The sequence below is a fragment of the Centropristis striata genome, chromosome 1 (assembly GCF_030273125.1).
Source record: "Centropristis striata isolate RG_2023a ecotype Rhode Island chromosome 1, C.striata_1.0, whole genome shotgun sequence".
NCBI lineage: Eukaryota > Metazoa > Chordata > Actinopteri > Perciformes > Serranidae > Centropristis > Centropristis striata.
The window spans coordinates 38,909,228-38,928,259 of NC_081517.1; the positions used below are offsets into that span (position 1 = coordinate 38,909,228).

Sequence of the window (19,032 nt, forward strand, 5' to 3'; positions counted from 1 at the left end):
TGTAAATAAGATCCTCCCTTTTTCAATTAACCCATCATATTCCTTATTCATGAAAGAGTGCATTTGTATGTATATTCGGCTACATCATACTGTGACAGTCTGATGAAAAAATGAAATAAAGGAGATGTTACAGGACTTGAATCTTTGGACATTTTGCAGCTTAGATGCTTTATATCTAAAAGGAAACTTTAAACAATCCCAAAGTGTAGCCTATGCCATTTACATTGTGTTGTTTGGTTGATTCAACTGAAAAAATACAACTAATGCACCAAGCAAACCCCTTACAGTTTAAATAGCTTTTACTTTGTTTTTACAACACATTTTCAATGTTCAAAACATTCTGCGAAACTGCAATAAGCACAGTATATGCCCAGGCTATAAATTTTATTGTTATAAAGTTATCAAAGTTATCTTCACTTGGTTTTACATCTATAGGTTCAAATGAGTTAGACAGGCCTCAGTCAATGAGCTACAAAATAACTATATTCATTTAAATACTGTATTCAACATTTTTTAAATACATTTCAGGCTTACTGGTTATCTTAAAGGGATCAAAAAGCATTTTTAAAAAGCTTTCAAAGAAATTATTTGTTTGGGGAACAGGAGTTGGTTGCACAAAGCACCTTAAGTTAAGAAAGAGTGCATTTTTATGCATTATTCGGCTATATCATTATACTGTGTCAGTCTGATGTAAAAGCAAGATAAAGAGAACTTAAACGTTTTTGGGGAGATTTTGCAGCTTAGATGTATACCCAGGCTAGCTTGATGCTTTTAGATGCTTTACATCTAAAAATGACACTTTAAACAATCCCAAAGTGTAGCCTATACCCTTTAACAGATTATTTGGTTGATTCAGTTGAAAAAAACAAGACATTTAATGCACTAAGTTAACCCCTTACAGTTGTGTTTTTATTCTCAATCACCTGTTACAGCATCTTTATATGTTTTTTACTCTATTTTTCAATGTGCAAACTTTAATTGCAGAGAGATAAACTGCCTATAATAGCTTTAAAATACATTGTTATATAGTTACCATAGACTTCACTTGGTTTTACATCCACAGGTTCAAATGAGTTAGACAGGCCTCAGTCAATGAGCTCCAAGTGTCTTGTTGTCATGGCAACCCCTGACCCAAACAGACAGAGATTATGTAATGGAAACGTCTATATTCTTCTAAATACTGTATTAATTAAAAAAAACAAAAACAAATTCGAGCTTACTGGTTGTCTTCAAGGGTTCAAAATGCATTTATAAAACGTTTTCAAAGAAAATTATTTATTTTGGGAATCTGAATTCCAAACTTTATCAATCAACAATAACAATCCCAAACTGGTCAAATCTTTCAAACTGTGAATTTAAACAGTTAATCCAAGAGAACTATTAGTAGAAATTGTCCGAATTTATGTCAGTAAAGAAAAATGTAGTCCACAGAGGTGTTTTCCATCATTTACTGCGACGCCATGACTTTTAATGTAATCTGAGTCCAGGAGAAATGAGGAGGTTTTTTTAGGGGGAACAGTTCAAGAACAAGATGGCTGTCCTGGGGCAAGAAAAGTATCTTTCTTCCTCCACATAAACACGGGAATTTAATGCGGCCATCAGTGTCATGTAAATAACTTATTAGGTAACAACTTTTATAGCTTATTAGGTAACAACTTTAAACGCTTTAAAGGCATCGCTTTATAACGGAAGACATCGTTTTTTTAGACGGAATCGAAGATCGGAAAGTTTTCTTAATGGTTTGTTGAGAGTGAAAACTACTAACTTAACGCTGGCTATGAGGAGCATGGATACCGTTATTTAAATATCTCGATTTTTACTTTCATAAACAGTCTAACGCGTTATGTATCTAGATTATTAAGTTAGTTAGTTGACTAACTTTCCCAATCTGTCTGCTTTGTTTTTAGGCGTTTAACGGTTGAGTATCTGTGAAGCCCGACATGCTTCAGCCGTTATAAACGGTTATAAGAGGTTTTTAGTATAACGGTTAACGGCTTTTCAAATGCTCCGCACCATATAAATGAAAAAAACGCTAAGTGGACCATGAGTTCATCCCGAGTCAGACCGCAGCAGCTACCGCAGAGCCAGACTGGCAGGTTGCCTCACAGACTCGACTCAGGCGAAGGGATAGAGATGGAGAACATCCAGCATCAAGACCTGGGTCTTGGAGGAGTCATAGGCACCCCGTCCCCTCCGTCCAGACAAGCGTGGAGTCGGGACAACCCGGGGTTCGAACCCGAGGATGAGATCATGGAAGCCGACTGGCCTCCAGCGAGTCCCGGGAGGAGGTCGGTGTCCACGGCCTCCAGCAGCAGCTGCAGCAGCGGCCTGGGCAGCTACACTGGCGCGGGCAGCAGCACCCACATCCCCCGAGGAGGACTGTACCCGACCCCGACTGTGGATGCCCGGCAGCAGGACAGACTTAACCACCGCAGCTGTTTGAAGCAGATCCTCCAGAAGATCAGAAGTAAGTAGATAGATAGATAGATAGATAGATAGATAGATAGATAGATAGATATACTTTATTTATCCCAAGCTGGGAAATTACAGTGTAGCAGCAGCATTACACACAGAGACAATAACAACACAATTAAGTAAAAAGAACAACCTAGGCATACTTCAAACAATAAAATATAAAAATACAATAAAATATAAAGTGTCTAAAGAAGGAGTAGAATAGAATTCCAGTGCAGAATAAATATGAATATACAGTATAAAAATGTTGGTGCTATGAAACAAATAAGGTGCAATGAACAGTGTGCATAAAAAACACATAAAGTGCATAGACACTTACACTATGTTGTGTAAAGACAATAGAAAACTTTCATATCATGATGTCTGGTAGTCAGGGTTCACTCAGGGCTGTAAAGTTTTTAAGTCAAGTAAAGTTAAGAAAGAGTGCATTTTTATGTATTATTCGGCTATATCATTATACTGTATCAGTCTGATGGAAAAGCAAGATAAAGATAACTTAAACATTTGTGGGGAGATTTTGCAGCTTAGATGCTTTACATCTAAAAATGAAACTTTAAACTATCCCAAAGTGTAGCCTATATCTTTTAACAGGTTATTTGGTTGATTCAGTTGAAAAAAGAACACATTTAATGCACTAAGTTAACCCCTTACATCTGTGTTTTTATTCTCAATCACCTGTTACAGCATCTTTATATGTTTTTACTGTATTTTTCAATGTGCAAACTTTAATTGCAGAGAGATAAACTGCCTATAATGTACATTGTTATATAGTTACCATAGAGTTCACTTGGTTTTACATCCACAGGTTCAAATGAGTTAGACAGGCTGTAAAGTTTCAAGTCTACTTTGTTTGTCAACAAAGAAATTGTTAGCTGGACCTGAATAAAACAGGCTAAACAAATTCCAGTAATATAAGATAAAAATTAATAACAGTTAACATACAATTAAGGTAGTCTACAATCAACTAGGGCTGTGTATTGGCAAAATATTGCAATACTTTATGTATCAATATATTGTAATATCTTGTGACACTATAGGCAAGCCCATATTTGCATTTCCTAGCACTTCTTTTTGTGCAATTTGCCTGCCAACAATCTTTACATGTAAACTATTAATTAAAAATCAATATAGTGTTTTTGAAAATGTATACAGTATCATGCAACATAATATGGCAATACTCAAGAGTATCACTTATTGTGCCACCCCTACAATCAAGTGGGAAAAAACAGGACAAAATGTTAAATAAAAGTGTCTCGTAAGAAGAGATTTTACAAAATCTTTTTTCTTACAGTTTCTTCTTTTACAATAACACTTTTTTGAGGTCTGAGGTCAAATATTTATATATTTGAGACCCCCTAGTGTGTCCAAAGAACCTCTACATTTTCTAGCTCCATAGCCGAGACTAAGGTAGAAAATAGTTTTACTGCAGTATTTGTGTAATCACGCTTCTCCATAAGAATGAATTTGCTGTTTCTCTTTGCAGTTCTGTGGGGCACAGAGCTGATGGAGGACAGTGACAGTAGTCGAGAGAGGTACCTCAGGAACGTGCTGAGGGAGATGATCACATATATCACATTCCTCATCACTATTTGTATATGTAAGTAATCATTTAAAATGAATCCTGCAATGACTTAAGACTTATGCACAAGGTTTGTCTGCATCAGGAATGACTCATCAGTGATAACTAGAGTTGTCAGCAATGCAGCTGACAGGAAACTGGTGTCTGCCAAGCCATTTTTAACCTAAACTGATGTGAATGTTTCTGCAATTGATTAGACTACCCGCACATCTACCTGGGAAAAGTGCTAGTGGAGCCTAATCATCAGCCTTTTTTTGTTTGTTCGAGAAAAATTTGAGGCTTCAGGAACATGCCAAAATGCGTGCATCATTTTGATGACCTTATTAAGTAAATACTTGTGCCTTGAACATTATTCTGGACTGAATTGGCAGTTGATCCAGTGACTCAGTGGCACCTTTCTTGAAGCTGAAAAGCTATTTTCTAAGCTTGCAGTGTGTGCTTAATGGTTTTGGCAGCTGAAAATTGAATCTGACACTCGTCAGGGGGTTTAGATTCCAATAACAGTACAAATCTGATGATCACATTTTGGGACAGTAAAAAAAAAGGATAGAAATCCCACATTTGAAATCTGTGTGGTGAAAAAACGTATGGTAAAGCTTTTCTACTCTCTTTTCGCTGCAATGTAAAATGCCAAACTGTGGTTTAGGGTGGATCAGGAAATGATTTCCTGGCAGACTGAGTTGAGGCATACAGTATTCTGCCAGTCAGAGCTCGACTATTAAAAGCAGTTTCCAGAGCTGCTCCCTGATTAATACTGAATGCTACAGAGAATAGTAATGCGAGGGTGAAACGAATTAGAGTTCAAACTAATTGTTCAAACTCATTTTGAGTTTATTTTTTGTGTCTTTGCATTGTAATAGATTTAAAGATCACATTTGTATACACTGAAAGCATCCACTCTGTCTCAATTCTCTGTTATTTTGCACAATGAGAGTGGCTTGTTATGTAGCCAGTGCGTACAGGAATATAACTTTCAGTAATGGTTTTGTTATATTGTGATTTGCTGCAGTGACCTATGGGATGGTGAGTGCCAATATGTACTACTATACCAAAGTCATGTCTCAGCTCTTCCTGGACACACCGCTGTCTCCTGGGGACCCTTCATCTTTCAGAAGTCTGTCAACTATGGAGGATTTCTGGAAGGTAAAAAGCAAAAGTCATCTATTCTGTCAACTAAAATGTCTTTTTATTTTAGATCTAATTGTTATTATTATGTCACATTTTGAGCAAAGCCCCTGCACACAAATGTAAGTGGAATGCAAGTATTTACATTACATTACATGTCATTTAGCTGACGCTTTTGTCCAAAGCGACTTACAATAAGTGCATTCAACCTGAAGGTACTAGACATAGACCACAGGAATCAAGTAAGTACATAACTATAAGAGCCAACTGTCATCTCTAAAGGAGTGCTATATGTTAAAGAAGAAAAGAAGAGAAAAGAAGAAGAGCATTTTTTTTTATGATTGATTGATTGATTGATTTTATTTGACCATTCTTGATATAAAAAATATAAAACAGCAACCTGTGTCATACGTAATATAAATAGATAAAAAAATACACAAAGACACAATAAAGCCCTAAGGCTTATTTCCATTGTGGTCCCTATAAGGCAGGAGACAGGGGCAAGTAGCAGCATATCTTACATAAATCAAACAAGTATCATTCTTACATACATACATACATACATACATGCATCAATCATTCATAAGTCACATAAAAACATAGATTACAGTTTCAAATATACACGACAGATACAGATTGCCAACATTCTAAGATTGGTGTTTAAACCATTTTTTCAAGTTTTGTTTAAAACTGCGTATTAAAGAGTAGGTTTTTTTTTTAAAAGAATAGTTATATATTTTGGTACCACCACCCATTCAGTGAACTTCAGACTGTCCTGCACTTGTAGTTTACAGAGGGACCTTTCCTCAATGGCATGTACTGGGAAGTTTGGTACAACAACAAGAGCCTGCCAGAGAATCAGAGTCTCATCTACTATGAGAACCTGCTCCTCGGGGTGCCACGGCTCCGGCAGGTAAAAGTCCTCAACGAGTCCTGCTCCATCCACGAAGACCTGAGAGACGAGGTTCAGGACTGCTTCAACATGTACACCCCGACCAACGAGGACACGACCTCCTTCGGCCCCAAGAATGGAAGCGCGTACGTCCATACTTTTAATTTGACAGTAGTAATACACTAGTACACTAAGAACTGTCTACATCCGAAATCTTTTCTTTCTGGTGTGTCTCAGGTGGGTGTATACAACAGAGAGTGAGATGAATGGGAGCAGTTATTGGGGCCAGATTTCTAAATATGGAGGCGGAGGATTCTACCAAGATCTGTCTCGTACAAAAGAGGAGTCAGCAGCACAACTAGAGTTTCTCAAAGACCAGCTGTGGCTGGACAGAGGCACCAGAGCGGTGTTTCTCGACTTCTCTGTCTACAACGGGAACATCAACCTTTTCTGCATCGCCAGGTGAGAAACATCAAGCACAACAAATGCATTTACAAGCTAATTTCGGACTGTGATTAACGATTATCTCTTGATTTAAGATTTATTAATGTTAATAGTAAGAAAGTAATAAACTCTATTTATGCAGCAATTTTGATACAGGGGGTGTAGCTCAAATTGCTGTATAGCAAAGTGAAGAAACAATAAAAATAGGCAAAGTAAAATAAAGGCTGCACAGTAACCCTAAGCAATCAAAAATACCAAACATCAGAAGGCAGCGTGTGCTAACAACAATATAATATATAATATAAGAAAAGGAAGGCATAAGAAGAATAAAACATGTGAAATAGAAGAATAATGTTTTTTCAGTGGTTTGTTTTGGAAGACTACCGAAAGCATTACAATTGCCTCTTGAGTTTTTCAGCATCTTTTTTTTTTTTTTTTTATAGAATGAGCCGTACCTTTGTAATATTTCTTTTAAAAAATCTGCTTTGTTCTTCTCTCTGACAAATATTGCAAAGATATTGAATTTTTAAAAATATGAAACAAATCCCACCCATTTCAGGAATCAGAGGCAGTGAATGTTTTGCAAGTGTGCCTGAAAACTGACTTAAATTTCTCATTAATTATCGAAATTGCTGTACACTTTCTGCTGAAAAGAGAAAAAATAAAACATTTCAAAGAAACTTAATTTACATACCTTATTTAACTTTTAAAATGTATTTTCAAAATATAAAAGACAGAACAATCAAATCAAACTTTAATCAAATCAAATCAAACTTTATTTATAGAGCGCTTTTCATACATAAAAATGCAACACAAAGTGCTTTACAAAAAATAAGAATAAAAACAGACAGTAAAAATGACAAAACCCACCCCTCCCTCCCCCACATACACATCTGTAAGTGTACATACACAAACATGCACACACACACACACACACGCATTTAGTCGTGCACGCACACAAACACACACACAGCACATATTGATAGAACAATGGCACTCAGTAGTCAAGTCAAGTCAAGTCAGATTTATTTATATAGCGCATTTACAGACGGCTGAGCCGCACCAAAGTGGTTCACATAAAAGTGCAAGAAAGTGCAATAAAATGCAGAATTGACAAAGGTAACAAAGAAAACAAAACAAAATTTAATTTAAAATAAGCTAAAAGAAGATGGGATATTTTTTAAAAGCACTGTGGGATTACTAGGGGACACTATTCCCTAGCACTTGCCGGAGGAAAAAAAACTTTAATAGAAGGCAAGAGAAAAGAGGTGGGTTTTTAAGTGGGATTTAAAAACATGTAGTGACTGTAGGAATGTAATGCAACAAACAAATAAAAAACTAATAGTTGTTATTATAATGTTGCATCTGTCAGGTTGTTGGTGGAGTTCCCTGCAACTGGCGGGGTGGTGACCTCCTGGCAGTTCCAGACAGTGCGCCTAATACGATATGTGTCCAGCTGGGACTACTTTGTGGGCTTGTGTGAGGTGGCCTTCTGTCTATTCATCCTCTACTACGTGGTGGAGGAGGTACTAGAGATCCGCATCCACCGCCTGCATTACTTCAAGAGCCTGTGGAACTGTCTGGATGTGCTCATTGTCGTGGTGTGTATCAATTTGGGATTAATAAAGTAAATGTATTGTCATTCAAAAAAAAAAGATTGACTGAGTTTTCTTCGTCTGTTTTTTCCAGTTGAGTGTTGTTGCCATTATCATGAACATCACCAGGACAGCCATGGTGGGGAACCGCCTCAAAGGCCTGTTGGAGAACCACAACGCTCACCCGAACTTCGAGCCTTTGGCCAACCTGCAGGTCCAGTTCAACAACGTGGCTGCAGTTATCGTCTTTTTTTCCTGGGTCAAGGTACATAATCACTCTAAAGCTACTGTAGAGCAGACCTGGGCATTGGGCGGCCCGCGGGCCACATCCGGCCCGTTGGCTGTCTCTGTCCGGCCTGCGTGAGGTTACCCAGAAATTAGAAATCAATACAACCGCAGTGCTTTTATTTTGAAGGCGGTTTACGTATATCAGAGTTAACCGAGTTACCTAGGTAACCTTGTCAAAAACACGTATTGTTTTTTGTATAAAGTTAATAAATTACTGGTTTACTGCATAACAAACATGCTCTATATTGTTTTTGCTGTTTGAATGTATGTTTAGTAGCATTCCTGGCTGAATGACGGTCGACTCTTAAACTGATAGTGCACAAGATTTATTTAAAATCGTAGCTCCATGAACATAAAAATAAGACATTCCTTGGTCACCTTGTGAATCCACCGTAAGAGCTATGAGGTGGAAAAACAATAACAAACATTAGCAAACGAGCGCTTTTACTATAGTTAAGACAACAAATATAGCCACTAATATATATGACAGAAGAAAATAAACTTTAACAAACCTTGTGTCCTGTCAGCCAGCCACTATAGAAGAATTTTGATACTTTATATCAACTTTATATGAATTACGACGCACTCGTTATTATTTACCGTTCATTTTTCATTTAACCGTTCTACCCGTTATTTCCTGTCTCTACCTTTCAAAATTAAAGCACCCGTTTCACACTGGACGGCACCTTTTCAAAATAAAAGCATCACAACATTGTAAAACACCTAGAAAATTTACAAAAATGAAAAAAGCTATATATTACAAAAACACCAATAAGAACCTTGCTTAAGGTCATTTACACTTTTGTTTAACATAAATGGAAAAGTGATATAGTGATTGGAGTATTTACTACTTTTTACTACTATATTTGATTTACTCCACTTTAACAGTCTCATCATAACATATATTCTTATCAATAGCAGCTCAAAACCAGATAATTTACTGTATTTTATAAAGTGATTAAATTAATATTTTGGTCTGGCCCCCACAACTTTCATGGTATTGGTCATGTGGCCCCTTGGGAAAATGAATTGCCCACCCCTGCTGTAGAGGAAACATAAGAATCAAACTAAACTGCTCACGTCTAGCATGAGTCTGTTGTTTTAAAGTGCAGCAGCTGGAAGTGTCGAAATTTTAAATGTTAACTTAAACCACTTGAACCAGGCTTTCGATTAAAATATTCATTAAAAATATTATTTAATTAATATATTGTATTTTTATTTATTTATTATTTTCTTCATTTACTGTATTGTATTTATGTCGTAGATTTTTATTCTATTTTAGTTTAATTTATCATGAAAAATATTCTAGATTTTTCTCTTCTTATCAATTTTATTCATCTTTGTTTTGTATTTTGAATCCATTTTACCTAGTTTTTAGCTAATATTTAATTTAACAATTTCATTAAAATTACAATTTCAGATTTTAAATATATTATTGTTTTTCATTGTCCTAATTGGTAATTTTTCATCTTTTCATCTGTTTTATCTAATTCTTTAATCATGTCATCAAAACTTTATTTAAAAAAGTCTTATTATAATATATCTTCAACTTGTCATTAAAAAGTAATAGTAAAGTATGTATGTATGTATGTGTTAATCTAGTTTTTATTTCACTCTTTCACTGCTTTTAAGGCTATCAAAGCATTTACATTTTTTAATATTACATTTTCATTATTTTCTATGTTCTGGTCTCACAGAGATAAATTATTTTTGTCTTTTTCAGTTTTTTTTATTATCTACAAAGCTGACGGCATGTTGAACTGCACTAAGCTGTTTGAATGGTGCTGTACAATTCCATTTTTAGGAATTTTTACTGTTGAGTCATCGAATCCTAATACGATTTTACACCCTTGCAGCTTTTTAAGTTCATCAACTTCAATAAGACCATGAGTCAGCTGTCTGGCACCATGTCTCGCTGTGCCAAGGACCTCGTTGGTTTCGCCATCATGTTCTTTATCATCTTCCTGGCGTATGCTCAGCTCGCCTACCTGGTGTTTGGAACCCAAGTCAACGATTTCAGCACCTTCCAAGCCAGCATGTATGTAATTCAAAGTACAGTCCACACATGTGTAAAAAAAACCACCTCTGACAGCTGATGATTAAATTTTTTTGTTGTTGTATAGATTCACTCAGTTCCGCATCATTCTGGGAGACTTTGAGTTCTCAGAAATAGAGGAGGCGAATCCAGTGCTCGGACCGATCTACTTCACAACCTTCGTCTTCTTTATCTTCTTTATTCTCATGGTGAGAAGATGAAGTCATGAAGAAGTCGTGTTATGTTGAAGTGTGTTCGTTCTGTTTACACACGCTCCCTCACTAACATAAAACCCCCCTTTTCTCATTCTTTCTATATATAGAACATGTTCCTGGCCATCATCAATGACACATACTCTGAGGTGAAGGCCGACATGTCGCAGCAGAGGTCTGAGATGGAAATGACTGATCTCATTAAGAAGGTATTGAACTGCATGTATCATTCATTTCAGCTGGGCCGGTTTAATCCATTAAATCAACAGCAGCCGTCATAGTAATAATGACAAAACTGCTCCAGAAGCTTCTCCAGATATTACATTTTTGGGGGTCTGGCTGTATCTACATGCAGATATTGAAATGTTTTATTAGAAAATATATTAGAAAAGAAAATGAATATTAGAATTTACTGCTGGCAGCAGGGAAACAGGCTCTGACCAAAAGATGGAGGATGCTGGACCTTCCATAAATAACTGGATAGATGTGACAATGGAGAGCTACATAATGTAGAAGAAGTCATTTTTTCTTTAAAAACTGGGATATTTCAAACTTCTTAGAGCCAGGTCTGTTAAGATACTAAATTGAAGATACGTCCATACATTTTTCTTTGTATTCTCAAGTGTCCAAATAACTCACTGTAATATGTGCGTAACTGTGTTTAGCCAAACTGCTATGACTACTAGAATTTTAATTTCCTTCCAGTTCACTTCTTATCTCGATGTATAGAGTTTTGTTATGTCCGTTTTTTTACTGCTATCCCTTGAAAATATTAAGAAATAAAGGATATCATTGGAAATGAAGTTTAGTTTGTTATTTAACTGATTTGTTTTGGTGAGTCCAAATGTAAGTTCAAGTATTCGTCTCTTTTAGGGTTGTAACAAAGCTTTGATGAAGTTGAGACTGAAGAAGACGGCAGTAGACGACATCTCTGACAGTCTGCGTCAGGCCGGAGGGAAACTGAACTTTGACGAACTCCGTCAGGATCTTAAAGGGTGAAGAAAACCTTGAATAACGCTAAAGGCTAATAACTATTATTAGGGCCTCGGGGCAATCGCACCGAGCACTGGTCCCATACAGCAATAGCTGTAGGGACCAGTGCTCGGGGCAAAGCCTGTCTACCTCTGCTGTCACTGAGCCGGAACAGGTGCCAGTTAATTCTGTTGATTGCTTTGATCTGATTGCCTTTGATCTTTGATGTGATTACAGTTACAGATACACACACACACACACACACACATGCGCGTAAGCGTGCACAGCTCCTCACACATGCATACACATGCTTCAAACACACACGTGTGCACACACACACACGCGCACACACACACACACACAGGTAACTTTATGTGATTTTAATTACACACACATACACACACACACACACACAGGTAACTATGCGATTTTCACTACACACACACACACATTTTGAGGTTAAAGGGCATAGTTTGAAATCTCTGTAGAATATCATCATAGTGTACACACACCGGCAGTAGCCCCCGTGGCCCTTTCAGAATTTCCCCAGAGGAAATTTTATAGTTATTATTTCTTGTTTATTATTGTTTGGGTTTTTAAATATAGAAATAATATGCTACTTGACCTGACTGTGTTTATTTCCACCCATGTCTCTGCTCAGAAAGGGCCACACGGACGCAGAGATCCAGGCCATCTTTGCCAAGTACGATCACGATGGCGACCAGGAGCTGACAGAGCACGAACACCAGCAGATGAGAGACGACCTGGAGAAAGAGAGAGTGAGTGGTGATGCTAGCAACAATGTGGAAAAACACAACACGACCTACATGTATGTGTGAGCCTACTCAGCCTGCAGATGTTCAGTGTGTCTCTGCTCGCTCGCCAGGAGGACTTGGATCTGGAACGCAATTCGCTGACTAGACCCAGCAGTGGGCGGAGCTTCCCTCGAACCCAGGACGACTCGGAGGAAGACGACGATGAAGATAGCGGCCACAGCTCTCGCCGCCGCGGCAGCAGCTCAGGAGGCGTCTCCTATGAAGAGTTTCAAGTGTATGCAGCTTTTATTTTTAACATTAATATTATTATACTGTAACTTAAGATACAATAAAATATTACTTTATTTATTCTGCATTGGGGACATTTAGTTGTTACAGCAGCTCAAGATACAGACACAGATAGATATAGAAGACAGAATAAGAATTAAAAAAATAAGACATATACATACATTCTATACACATTCTATACATTAAATACATACATTTCTGCTATTTGGTATTTATTATTATTATTATTGTTATTATTAATAATAATAATAATATATATATATATATATATAGAGTACAGGCCAAAAGTTTGGACACACACCTTCTCATTCAATGCGTTTTTCTTTATTTTCATGACTATTTACATTGTAGATTCTCACTGAAGGCATCAAAACTATGAATGAACACGTATGGAATTATGTACTTAACAAAAAAAGTGTGAAATAACTGAAAACATGTCTTGTATTTTAGATTCCTCAAAGTAGCCACCCTTTGCTTACTAGAATATAAGACATGTTTTCAGTTATTTCACACTTTTTTGTTTAGTACATAATTCCACATGTGTTCATTAATAGTTTTGATGAATCTACAATGTAAATAGTCATGAAAATAAAGGAAACGCATTGAATGACAAGGTGTGTCCAAACTTTTGGCCTGTACTGTATATATATATATATATATATATGTATATGTATGTATTTGTGTTTGTTTGTTTGTTTGTTTTCCTGAGAGTACTTTGCATTTTACAGATATTGCTCACAAGAAAATATATTTTAGCATGTTAAATAGGTTAAATAAGTTGTTGCATGTAGTAGTATGAACATTAATGAATAAATATTTTTAAACTTACATGCAGATTATTGATGCATGAAAGTTAAACTAATAACTTATTATTAAAAATGTCATAATCATACATACACATGCATTTTTCATACTAATCTGAACTATAATGACACATTTATTGTGACACATTTCACATAATGAAGACTAGCTGTGTGGCTGTGTGTTTCTCAGGCTGGTGAGACGTGTGGACAGGATGGAGCACTCCATCGGCAGCATTGTGTCCAAGATAGATGCCGTGATCGTGAAGCTGGAAACTATGGAAAGAGCTAAACTCAAAAGGAGAGACGTGCTGGGTCGACTGCTGGACGGAGTCATTGAGGTGAGACACAGTGGAGACAGTCGGCTCAGTGTGGAGCTTTTAGCATCTGAAGAGCCAAATCATTTTCAAAAAGAGCTAAAAGAAGAGGTTTGCATGTATCACATGGCCAGAAATATGACATTAAATACAGTACAGGCCAAAAGTTTGGACACACACCTTCTCATTCAATGCGTTTTCTTTATTTTCATGACTATTTACATTGTAGATTCTCACTGAAGGCATCAAAACTATGAATGAACACATATGGAATTATGTACTTAACAAAAAAGTGTGAAAAACCTGAAAACATGTCTTGTATTTTAGATTCCTCAAAGAAACCACCCTTTGCTTACTACAAAATAAGACATGTTTTCAGTTATTTCACACTTTTTTGTTAAGTACATAATTCCACATGTGTTCATTAATAGTTTTAATGAATCTACAATGTAAATAGTCATGAAAATAAAGGAAACGCATTGAATGAGAAGGTGTGTCCAAACTTTTGGCCTGTACTGTACATGAATAATGCTGCTATGTATCTGTTGGAGCATGTGACTCCACTACCCTGCTCAAAGCCGTTCAATATTGATACACGCATAATTCAGATATCTACCCACTTCACTCAAAGAGCTCAGTGCTCCAAAAAGGAAAACCCTTTGTGAAATCCATTGTTGAGTATGATTTGTAACAGAAAATAGAATGGGAGCACGATACACAGATGTATTCTGTGTCTGACTTGGGCATGCTTCGAAACGTATTATGCGAATGGTACTGCAGCAATATTGTCAAGCCTCCGACTTAAAAAATCTGCTCTGCAATCTTTCCAAAATCCTCTCGCTCACACTCCATTCATATGCTTCAGTGTGTGCTGTTTGTGTTAACAGGGGATAATATATCAGTAGTGTGCTTACAGCTTGTTTCTGCTGCCCTCAAGTGGCAAAGAAGACAAAAATGGCAGGTTTAAAGGATCAGCGCAGAGAATTTAAGGGGCTCTATAGACCAATTATTTGTATACAAACATTGACAATGCGCGTGCGTGCCATTTGCACAAAAAAAAAAAAAAACAACCCAGGCCGCCAATAAGAACACTGTGATCGCAAAGAAAACTAGCTGACAAAAAAGACTACTCTCTCACTGGACTTTTTCTTTATTTTACTGTTTAAATGCTGTCTCAATATTATGACAAGTTATCACTTGGGATGGACAAGTATAAAAAATGTAAATGTATAAAAAAAAATGATGTGATGTATAAAAATGAAGACTTTAACTCGTACCTTTTCGGTTTTGGCAGCCCACCGCACAACACGACATGTTCGAAACAGATCACAACTCTTCCTGCCATTAAAGTTTTCTCTTGTATTTACTACTATTTACTACTACTAATTCCTTCTGTAACCGACGTGCATGCAGTAGCAGTGTGTGATGTTTTCTGATAAGGGGTCTATTCAGCTGGGTGCAATCTGGAACCTCACCCCTAGGTAACACTAAATCCTACAAACTGGTGCTTTAACCCTTAATAGGGCACTCATTGAAATACTTGCAAATTCCAAATTTCAACCCTAGACAATATTGGAGGATATTACATACTGTCAGAATGTTTTAAAAAAAACATATGGACCCGGGGGACGGGGGTAATATTTTGAGAAATAATTTACAATATTAAATTGGCAAATCTAGGAGAAAAAAAGTTGCTTTTTTTCACTTTTTTCTCGTAAATCTGCGACTTTTTTCGAGCAGATTTTCCATTTTAAATCTCTTAAATCTGCTAAAATTTTTCTTGTAAATTTGCCACTTTAATCTAGTCAATTTGCAACTTTTTTCTCGAAATATTACCCCCCTCCCCCGGGTTTGTATTTTTATTCATACTTGGCCCTAATATGCTGTCATACTCAAGTTCTCCTCGTACAAGTCACTGAAGAATAACTCGGTTTGTATGACTGTTTCTTGCATATATTTTTTTCTAAATTTTTCATTTTTACATTTGAGGTCAAGGTCAATAAAGTTAATATTATTATTTTATTATCATACTGATTGGTCAGATGCCATGGTGTCCCTGTCTGTGACGTAGCCTGATCTTTGCTGATTAGTTGGAAGAAATCCATGTTGTTCTATGACCTCACATAGAGACATGGGGACCACGTTTAGATATCCGCTGAAGTTACCAAATATAGTTCTTCGCCCAATAAAGGGTTAAGTAACTGGATGTCTGGAAGAAACAAATTCCAAGAAAATAAAGAAATCAGATAGAAACATTCTCACATACTAAACTAATTTAAATAAATAAGCCATGCTTCCATAATAAATAAATGTGTTTGTAGAGATGCTGTCCTGCTGTATTACATTTACATTTACATTTAGTCATTTAGCAGACGCTTTTATCCAAAGCGACTTACAGGAAGAGTAAAAAGCAAACAATCAAGGTATAGTGCAATAAGAGCTATTAGTGCTAGTGACGATTCTTTGAGGAGTAGACTTATCATGTGGTCTAGGAGAGAAGATGCTCTTTGAAGAGCTGGGTCTTCAGGAGTTTTTTAAAGGTAGAGAGGGACGCCCCTGCTCTGGTAGGAACTGGTAGTGTGTTCCACCAGCGGGGAACAAGAAGTGCAAAGAGTCTGGATTGCCTTGGACCAACGGGGGGCAGAGCCAGGCGCCGTTCATTGGAAGAGCACAGCGGTCGTGAGGTAGCATATGTCTGAATCAGGGCGTTCAGGTAGGTAGGAGCAGTACCGGAGACAACTTTGTAGGCCAGCATTAGAGATTTGAATTTGATGCGGGCTGCAACAGGTAGCCAGTGGAGCTCAATGAGCAGCGGAGTGACATGTGACCTTTTTGGCTGGTTGTAGACCAGACGCGCCGCCGCGTTCTGGATCATCTGAAGCGGTTTTACTGAGCAGGCTGGCAGGCCTGTCAGGAGGGCATTACAGTAGTCAAGTTTTGAGATGACAACAGCCTGTGTCAGGAGTTGAGTGGCATGTTGAGTTAGGTAAGGTCTGATTTTTCTGATGTTGTAAAGTGCAAAGCGGCATGACCGGGTAACTGAGGCGACATGACTGGAAAAGGTGAGTTGGTCATCAATCATCAAGTTTCGCACCACCTTGGTGGGTGAAAGACACAGGGAGTCAATCTTGATGTTGATGTTGTGGTGTATTGTGGGTTTAGCAGGGAGGACCAGCAGTTCAGTTTTTGAAAGGTTCAGCTGGAGGTGATGTGCCTTCATCCAAGTGGCTATGTCAGAGAGGCAGTCAGAGACCCGAGCAGAGACCGATGGGTCATCAGGAGGAAATGACAAATAGAGCTGAGTGTCATCTGCATAGCAGTGGTAGGAAAAGCCATGTGAGCGGATAACCTCACCCAGAGAGGTGGTGTAGATAGCGAATAGCAGGGGTCCCAGCACTGAGCCCTGGGGAACCCCTGTGGTGAGGCAAGACAAAGTAGACAACTGTCCATGCCAGGATACACTGAATGAGCGTCCTTTGAGGTAGGAATCAAACCAGGACAGAGCCAAGCCAGAGATGCCCATTTTAGAGAGAGTAGAGAGGAGGATGCCATGGTTAACTGTGTCAAATGCAGCTGACAAGTCAAGCAGAATGAGAACTGAGGACTTTGCTGCTGTTCTTGCTTCTTTTAAGGCTTCTGTCACAGACAACAGAGCAGTTTCAGTTGAGTGACCGCTTTTGAAACCAGATTGATTTGGATCAAGAAGATTGTTCTGTAGGAGGAATTCTGAGAGTTGCTTAGCGACCGCCCGTTCAATAGTTTTAGATAAGAATGGAAGAAGTGAGACAGGACGATAGTTCTCGACTTCAGCAGGGTTCAGAGAGGGTTTCTTGAGAACTGTATGAACTCTATAAGCAGATTTATAGTTACCATATTTCAACATTGTCATATATTCTGCGTAACCTGGTTTCTTATGTGCATGTAAACAAACTGTACAGCTACAAATTGTGTTGTTGTGTGTTAGGACGAGCGTCTGGGTCGGGACACAGACGTCCACAGGGAGCAGATGGAGAGGCTGGTGAGGGAGGAACTGGAGCGCTGGGAGTCCGATGATATGGTCTCACAGGTCAGCCACCCACAGCCGGCCACTCCTGTCGGCCCCCGGCCCCGCCCGTCCTCCTCGCTGTCTACAGACGGTCTCGACGCGAACACAAACGGGAGCGGCCATCTGTGAGGACAGGAGCATATTCCGCTCTGGCAAGAAACTCTTTGCTGGAAATTTCCCCCTGCAGCGGTACAAGCAACTGAAGACGTGGGACCATTCATACAGAACAAAATGAGAAACAATTTCTTGATGTATTATAAAGAAGGTGATAAAAATCAAACGCACCTCATATACTTAAATGCACTGAAAATAAGTGAGGTTCTCATATGAGACATCAAATATAACTTTACAGGATGATGAAAGGAAACATGAAAAGTTGAATGGAATTGAAGGATTTACAGAAGAGTGTTACATGACAGTAAATATAACACACACCAGTCTGCAGGTATACTCAGCTATGCTCATAATACACAGCGTATGATTTCAGTATTACATGAGAAATATGCTCACCTGCTTTTGTTTACTGTATCCACACATCGCAGCATTTACACAAATACCAAAAAGGCATTTCTATGACTGTTAATTATGCTGATTATTATTTCTTTCATCATTTTAATACACAGTAGGTACAAGTGTGGCACATTCTGTCATATTTACTCACCCTCTGTACATCAATTAAGCTTCAAATTAAATAGCTTATTATAATTTTATGATACATATTGTAACTTTAAACAAACTTCGATTTGGAGTGCATTTAGTGTTCATGGGAAACCCATGCATTTATTTTTTATTTTTCTATGTGCCTTACTTTTTATTTCTTTTTTTTACACAATCTATTTCTTTTTTTAAATCTGTTATGCCCAATAAAGTGTTATTAAAATATAAGTTGGTTTTATTTGTTATACTTTTGGGTAAAAAGTGTGACAACAACCACAAATATTTTACAAAAGTATCTTGAACATTAGCTTCTATTTTATAAAAAATAAACACAAAAAACAACATTACATGAAAAATGTTTTATAAATGGTCATGAAAAGCTGTAACATAATATAAATCTATGTGTAGAAAAGAAATTGTCTTTGGAACAATAGAAAAGGTAAACACTTACAATCTATGTGGGGTATTTCTACAATATCAACAATTACAGATAATCAGTGATCTGTTAAAATCAAAAAAGATTTGGAAATTG

General features: G+C 37.4%; 1 protein-coding gene across 2 annotated transcripts; it reads left to right on the forward strand.

Annotated features, from left to right (window-relative positions):
* The first annotated feature begins 1,489 nt into the window (after positions 1-1,489).
* pkd2 (polycystic kidney disease 2) lies at positions 1,490-18,728 on the forward strand. Of its 2 annotated transcripts, none has more exons than XM_059341843.1 (15): positions 1,490-2,467; positions 3,959-4,072; positions 5,064-5,197; positions 5,967-6,217; positions 6,309-6,533; positions 7,888-8,116; positions 8,205-8,375; positions 10,255-10,436; positions 10,522-10,642; positions 10,756-10,854; positions 11,519-11,640; positions 12,279-12,396; positions 12,504-12,667; positions 13,675-13,822; positions 17,763-18,728. In XM_059341843.1, the coding sequence occupies exons 1-15, from the start codon at positions 2,044-2,046 to the stop codon at positions 17,970-17,972; spliced, it is 2,712 nt and encodes a 903-aa protein (XP_059197826.1). In that variant the 5' UTR covers positions 1,490-2,043; the 3' UTR covers positions 17,973-18,728. The 2 variants fall into 2 exon arrangements, with proteins under 2 accessions (XP_059197826.1, XP_059197835.1); XM_059341852.1 differs by having other exon boundaries at positions 12,507-12,667.
* Positions 18,729-19,032: the final 304 nt, after the last annotated feature.